This window comes from Cucurbita pepo, chromosome LG10 (genome assembly GCF_002806865.2).
Source record: "Cucurbita pepo subsp. pepo cultivar mu-cu-16 chromosome LG10, ASM280686v2, whole genome shotgun sequence".
NCBI classification, from domain to species: domain Eukaryota; kingdom Viridiplantae; phylum Streptophyta; class Magnoliopsida; order Cucurbitales; family Cucurbitaceae; genus Cucurbita; species Cucurbita pepo.
The window spans coordinates 7,976,859-7,984,819 of NC_036647.1; the positions used below are offsets into that span (position 1 = coordinate 7,976,859).

Below are 7,961 nucleotides of genomic sequence, written 5' to 3' on the forward strand. Positions count from 1 at the left end.
AGTAATATAGAAATGAGACTATACTCAAGTATCAGGACACTTTACCTTTTTATGATGATGAGTACGGACGTGTATGTTATGATGATGAGTAACTAATGCACATGTATTACTAATAGTAATATAGAAATGAGACTATACTCAAGTATCAGGACACTTTACCTTTTTATGATGATAAGTACGGACGCGTACGCTATGATGATGATAGTGATCATGTTGAGCATGACACTCAGGAGTCTGCTAACCTCCGGATGTATGTTTGGAGATCCACACTCGCACGTATGGGTCGTGTGTAGGGAAGTGCTACACTTCCATGCTAGTCCAGATTGGAGACCACACCTAGCATGAGATGGAGATAGGTCCCTAGAGCATTTGTTGCATGTGTTTGCATTTTTGCATGGCCCCGGTCACTTATTGAGTATTCTTCGAAATATTTAGGTCATGTGCTATATCATTTTTCAAGTAAAGGTAAGGCGCCCATGTACGGTTGACAGTGACATGCAAGTAGAGACCATGACACGTGTATAGGATAGAAATATATTTAATTGCATTTTCAGTATTATGTGTTGAACACGTAAGACCATGACGATATTTTCAAAGATGAAGTTGTTTTAATTCTTTCGAAATTTATGCTATAAATGATGTCGTTTTAAGAGTTATATTCAGCATATAAGCTTAGTATGAGACATTAGTAGTGACTCTAGGTACGTAGAAATTTAGGGTCGTTACAGTACATGCACTTGCTATCTAGTATGGAGTCCGTAAATGATATGACATTGACACATGAGAGCCAATGCCTCGACAGAACTCGAAAGGATGGATGTTTGGGATGTCCCGAAGATATGAACGACACATGGGTCCATTCTTGGTGAGCATGACCGTGTGAGTTGTGATGGCCAATGACATCTTGGAACTTGGAATGACATCAAGACATGTGAGACATGTTAATTGAGAACTTAGATGACGAGTTGAGGTGTGACGTTGCATATCACGACCTTTTCTCCTAGTAAAGGCAAGGTTAAGTCGAATGACTTGGCCTCGTGTAGAGGCAAGTCGAACAAAGTCGTAGATGAATGAACATGCACGCACGGGTGACGTGTGTGGCTGAACAAGCTTGGATTCCTCACGAGTTGTGTTTTGTTAACGATTGCAAACCTCATCTAAGGTTTGATGAAGCCACAAAGACGTGTGAAAAATGTATATGGGGCTTGGGTTCCCTTTTAGGCTTGTCATGAGTGTGTCAAGATCATGACGCCATACAGTTAAAAATTTACAATCGTGACAGTTGGTAGTAGAGCCACAGTTTATATGTCTAGTTGGACAAGAATGTCAGGAAAAGATTGAGGATTGAACAAAAACATCACAATTATATCAAGAGTGTTAGTTTTGTCAGGGTAGTTGTGTTTTCAAGATCAGAGATAGTTTGTGTGTTGAAGTCAGACTCTCCGAGAAGGAGTCTTACCCGTTAGTGGAGCATAAACCAAGCTCATTTACCAAGAGGTTGGGGTTCCAAAGTGGACAAACAGAGAATCAGAAGACACAACAAGTCAAATGTCTTCCAAAGAACATTTGGCATTAGAGGAACCAGGAACCAGTGTCAATAGTTGGAAAAAAAATGATAAATGAGAAAATCAATAATAGTGAGATTCTACCCGGAGAGTTCAAATAGAGAAGTTGCTGAATTTTTTGGTGAGTTTCAGCTCTTTTTTAATAGATGCTCAAGCTTGCTGGCAAGGGTCATGCATAGTAATTACTTCCATAATCGATTTGTAATTTAGGTTAACAAAGCTCTAGAAGAAAAATTCTTCCTAACCCTTCAATTAATTTTAAGTATTCTTGTAAAAGATTTTCAAAGAAATAATGTAAGTAAGTTAAAAAATAATAACCATGTAAATTACTAATAGCAACTCTTTAATAAATTGAAATCACATCCTCAACATGCTTTTACCATATAAAACTCTCAGGTTTTGTGTCGCTGAATTGGGTCGTCTCTTTCTCTTCGCTTCTGGTTTTCTACTTCAACCTCCTTGGTTTGGTGTAGCCTCTTTATTTTTTATTTAATTTTTATTAATAATTTTGATTATTTTATTTACCGTTTAATATTATCTATTATATGAAAAACCAAGGTTATTAATGTAATCTTGAACAATATGTAGTTGAAATACCGGAGGATCATGTTCAAATTATAACCTGGTAATATAGAATATGAATGAGGTTGGGTGCCTTATCTTGATAATATTCTTTATATGGTCTACTTTGTAATTGTTACAAATGATTTAATCAAATCGTATACGTGGAAACATATGAGTGGGAGTATCATGTACAATGAGTTAGTATAACATTGGACCACGAAATATTTAACCTCTCTTTATAAATTTGATAATTGAGAAGATTAATATTTTACAGACTAGTCATATGTGAGTTAATCTTAATTCTGAGTGAGTTATGAACTTCTATTTGTGAGGGCTTGGCGTTTGATTTGCAAGGGTGAGAATAACTTTGGTAGCCAATTCAATATGCATATCATTTTGGGAGATTGACCAGATAGGGAGCTAGGAACATAATTTCACGAGATGGAATTCACTGTTTCCCATGTAAGGTAAGTAGTTGAGTAATTTTCTTAATTTCTGATTTTGAGACTTGAACAATTGGCCCCAACCCTCTCACCGAAGAGGGACTTAGTTTTGATTAGATCATACACAAAGTGTTCATTAGACAATTAGTGGTACTTAAGGGAAAAGATGTAATTACAAGGGTAAAATGGACTTTTAACCAAGCTGTAATTACAAACAACTCACGAAGAATCAACTTGCTTATAATGATTATATCAATGAACACAACTTGTTCTGTAGTGCATAAGAGCTGAGCTATAAGTCTATAGTGAAATGACCTACCGTTAATGAACATAAATTGATTAATTAAATAGCTTAATTAATTACTTTTGTATCGTTAGAGTTTACAATCAAGGCCCTGGTGTGCTGGGACGAGGTAGGCAAACGTGAACTATTAGGACCAAAGTTAGTCCAAGCCACCAATAAAGTCAAAAAGATCAAGGCAAGAATATGTATGACTTAGAGTAGATAGAAGATTTACGCTAACGTGAAATGTTGAAACTTAGAGTTTGATGTAGAAAATGAGATATTATTGAAAGTGTTCTCGATGAAAGACATCTTAAGGGTCGGACAAAAGGGCAAGTTAAGCCCATGCTTTATCGGACCCTTCGACATTCGAGATCTAATTTTGTTTATGGTATAAACAAAATGTCATGGTATGTAACGCTAAGCTATGTTATATTATGACATGCCATGATATGTTATAATATGCTATGATATGCCATGATATCTTTTAAAATAAGAAAATCTATGATACACAACCTCCTTATGGCATGTCATGGCATGGAAACTATGTTATGTATGAAATAATTTATAAGAATTATGTGTGCAAGATTTAACATGTCATGAAAGAAAGGAGGCTTGTCTTGCATCATTTATTATGGCATGATGGAAAGTATGGGGATATCGTGTATAATTGTGTGTTCACGGGTATCAAGTACTTTCACATTATGATGAGTAGGAAAGCGTATACTATGAGATTGGTTATGATGTTTATGTTCGCCACAAGGATAAGAGACTTGCTATTCTCTCCGAGTGTCCAGCAATAGCCCGTCTGTGAGCGTTAGCCCGACCAGCAGGTCCAGGGAGTGTGCGAGCCTGCTTGGTGGGTCCACGTCCACGTGTGGGTTGTGTGTAGAGAAGTAATACACATCCAATTCAGCTCAGACTGAAAAGTCGCCTAAGAGAATGAAATGATATTTTAAATGATAGATCCCACCATGTTGCATGTGACTGCATTTCACGACCCCAATAGTGGTCACTTATTGAGTATTTCAATAAATATTCAAGTCATGCGCTACTTTTACATTTTAGGTAAAGACAAGGCACCCTTATATATATTTCGGCGACGTTGTGACAAAGGCCATGGAACCAGTAATAGGACAGCTGCATTTATGTTTAATTTGTAGCTTGTAGCTTATATCAGGGTATTGTGTTATTCTTCTCTTTATTTATTTAAATTTTCGTTTCGTATTAAAGATTTTATTTTCAAACAGCTTAAGTCCATGACATCATTTAAGAACTACTTTAAATGACGTATTCCACACTTTACAGTCATGTCATGCATGTCGTAGCGACTCTATTTCAGTTGAAACATAAGGTCGTTACATCTATGCCAAACTTGACTATTGCGCAATACACTCTCATTCATCTATGTTCTTCCGATATTCGATCTTCGTGCCTCATACCTCAATAAAAGGATCGAGATTTGACAGGTGGTAAACTTAATCTTTCTTTGATTTTTATTTTGATTTCGATTTGTTTGAACTCAACTTTAATTCCAGAGTTGATTTGTCCACAATGTCGGTAGGAATTTTGTGGTTGTCCCATCCTGTCGGTAAAGATTATTTTCTTTATAATTTACACGACATAATAATGTCTCTATTTATATCATAAATGAATCTCTTTTTTAAAAAAAATTGGTAAAAAAATAAAAATAAAAATAAATAAATCATATTGTACTAAGTCAAGATGTGAAGCACCTAAAGTAAGAGACACGATCAGAAGACAATGAGTACCACAAACTTTGATTTAGTAAAACACATTTATTTTCTATTAAAACACATTTAATAAGTTGGTAATAATGGAAGAGAATAGTGTGACTTTTCTAAGGGACATGGGTCCAAAAAAAAGAAGCCGATGCTCTACTACAAACTGGTTGGTGGGTCAATCATAATATCTCACTTCGTTGTAAATGGATTGACATAACTTGTGATGATTCAGGAAGTATTACAGGTATTCAGGTAAGTAGGCCATTGCCCAAAGGGTCTACTCTACAAAACTTGAATTTCTCATCTTTACCTAACTTGAAAGGTCTTTATCTAAGTAATTGTGGTTTCCAAGGGGGGAATTCCTCATCAAATATCTCAACTCTCCAAACTCACCTATTTGTCTTTATCTTCTAATAATCTCAGTGGTAAGCTTCCTTTGGAATTAGGATCTTAGTAACAATATGTTCACACGTACAATCCCTTCAACCATAGGTCGTTTGACCAATTTAGAATATCTATATCTTTCCTACAATCAAATAGGTGGATTTATTCCATCTGAAATAGGAAATATGAAGAACTTGATGGAGTTGGAATTAGACAATAACATGATCATTGGTCTAATTCCATCCACCATTGGAAATTTAAGTAATCTATCTTCTCTCACGATGCATCGTAACAAGCTTAATGGCCCAATCCTTTTCTCTTTTGTCCATCTTACAAATTTATCCTTCATAGATCTATCATCAAATAGATTCAATGGATCCCTCCCTTTGCAAATAGGACATTTAGAAAATTTGAATATTTTGAATGTTAGTTACAACATGCTTAGTGGTCCAATTCCTACGACTTTTGTGGATCTACTCCATAGTAATCCTTCTTCCGAGTATGGGTTAATACGAAATTATGGAATTACATTGGAGATTGACTTTAGTCATAACTTCATTGATGGTGAACTTCCCCATTTGTCACTTGATCATATTAGACCTACAAGCATCGACTTTAGCTACAATAATTTCATGGGCAAAATTTCAGATTCCTTCCTTTTCTTTAGAAATATCAACTTATCGTACAACAAGCTTGAAGGCAAGGTTTCTGACCAAATTCTGCATCGTTTTGATGTAAGTATTGTTTTGGGTAATCAAAAGCTTTGTGGCAGTATTCCCCCGCTTCACCCTTGTGATTCACAACATCATGGAAATTTCAAAATGCTGACGATTCTGTTTCCATCAATTTTATTGTTCGTTCTCTGTTTTTCCTGCTTTGCACTTGTTCATTCCCGATCAAAGAAGAGGGTCACCCATGAGACAAAGTCAAATAAGCATGGAAATGTGTTCTGCATATGGGATTATGATGGCAAGATTGCGTATGACGATATTATAGAAGCAACAGAGGACTTCGATATTAAATATTGCATTGGCACTGGTGGGTATGGAAGTGTTTATAGAGCAAGGCTTCCAAATGGTAAGGTCGTAGCTCTAAAGAAACTTCATACCCGTGAAGCCCAAGAGACAACTCTTTTCAAAAGTTTCCAAAATGAAGTTGATATGCTGAAAGAGATAAGGCACAAGAACATCATTAAACTCCATGGATATTGCCTCCATAAACGTTGCATGTTTCTCGTATATGAATACATGGAGAGGGGAAGCCTATTTTGGGTGTTGAGTAACGACAAAGAAGCAGTGGAATTGGATTGGAAAAAAAGATTGAACGTCATACGAAGAGTTTCACATGCTTTGTCATACATACATCATGATTGGATTACTCCAATCATTCATCGGGACGTTACAACCAGTAATATACTTTTGGACTCAAATTTAGAAGCTTTTTTTATCTGATTTTGGTATCTCGAGATTACTTGATCTTGAGTCATTTTATCATACCATCGGATAATTAATGGGGAGGTACCATCAATTAATGCTAGTACCATCGGATAATTAATGACTACTATTTAGGTCAACCAAGTGGCTCTACGGTTGGCTTGGTTAGATGAATTGTATTATGTATAATGATGCGTGCTCCATGATCCTTGCATGTTTCATATATATGAATGATATGCTATACTATTTTGTTCAATACTATGTTATGTTATGTCATGTTATGTTGTGTTGAGATATGTCATGTATATAAGCTATATCATAACGTGACTATGCCATGTTGTATAAAATGTTATGACATCGATAATTTATGATACATAAAACTCCATAGGCTATTCAATGAAAGCTATCTTACGTAGGAAAGAATTGAAGGAATTAGTATGCATAATTCAAAGACTTATTATGTTAATGAATGAAGGTTTGACTTACGTCATAAATTATGTCGTGAATTTAAGATATGGGGACCTTGTGTATATTTGTGTGTCATGTGCATCGAGATGCGTCTCCATTTTCAGAAGTACGGGGGCGTACATTACGACTTACGACATTTATGTTCACCATGATGTTCTGCGGGCTCTTTCCCTCCGTGGTCTCTAGCAAAGCCTGTTAGGGAGTGCTAGCCCGCCAGCAAAGCCACGGGGGTGTGCGCACTTGTTTGGTGGCCGCATGTTCGCATGTGCAGGTCGTGTGTAAAAAAGTACAACAATCCTACATTGCTTTGACTGGAAAGCTACCTAAAGTCATGCGATGTTTTTAATTGAATGTCTCACCATGTTGCATGAATTTGCATTTTTCAGCTCCAACAGTGAGGTTATTACAGAGTATTTCTTAAAATACTCAAGTCATGAGCTACTCTTAATTTTTAGGTAAAGACAAACTACCTCTGTATGGAAGACAGCGTCACAATGAAGGTCATGTGACTAGTGTTAGGGAAGTAGCAGTATGTCTTTTTGTAGTCCCTAGATTAGATTAGTTGATTGATTAATTTTTTTCATTTTGATTGAAATGCTACACTATTTATTTTCCACTTTATTGTTTTTCTTCGTGTTGCTTTAAAGGTTTTACTGCAAAGGTTGGAGTCTATATGTGGCAACCCAATTTTTGAGGCTTCGAAAATGGGACCGTGACCAAAAAGATGAAAACGAAAGCAACTAAAATTAAGAAGAAAATTAAAATAAAAGAAAAATAAAATATGAAAATCAACACTTGAAACATAGGAGAGAGAAGTTTAAGTTTCAAATACTATAAAGGGGATACAAATTTAAAAAAAGGAAATATAAATATGAAAGGGTACACAAAAGACTATAAAAGACCTAAAAGGACTGACGCTCCGAAATGACCTCCTCTGTGACCGCACAGCTCTCGAACGCTCCTCTACCTCAACCGGCAGCCTACAAACACCTAAAGAAATATGAAAAATGAGATGAGTATAAAAATTATCCTCAGTAAACCACCTACTTGTAGGCTCTCATCACATCCTAAGCTTA

General features: G+C 35.9%; 1 protein-coding gene across 1 annotated transcript; it reads left to right on the forward strand.

Moving 5' to 3' along the window:
* Positions 1-5,169: 5,169 nt before the first annotated feature.
* LOC111803759 (MDIS1-interacting receptor like kinase 2-like) lies at positions 5,170-6,435 on the forward strand. The gene has a single exon (XM_023688295.1). The coding sequence runs from the start codon at positions 5,170-5,172 to the stop codon at positions 6,433-6,435; it is 1,266 nt and encodes a 421-aa protein (XP_023544063.1).
* Positions 6,436-7,961: the final 1,526 nt, after the last annotated feature.

Excerpts from the sequence above, each read along its gene's own strand:
- LOC111803759 (XM_023688295.1), top strand. The coding sequence starts at position 5,170 with ATGAAGAACTTGATGGAGTTGGAATTAGACAATAACATGATCATTGGT.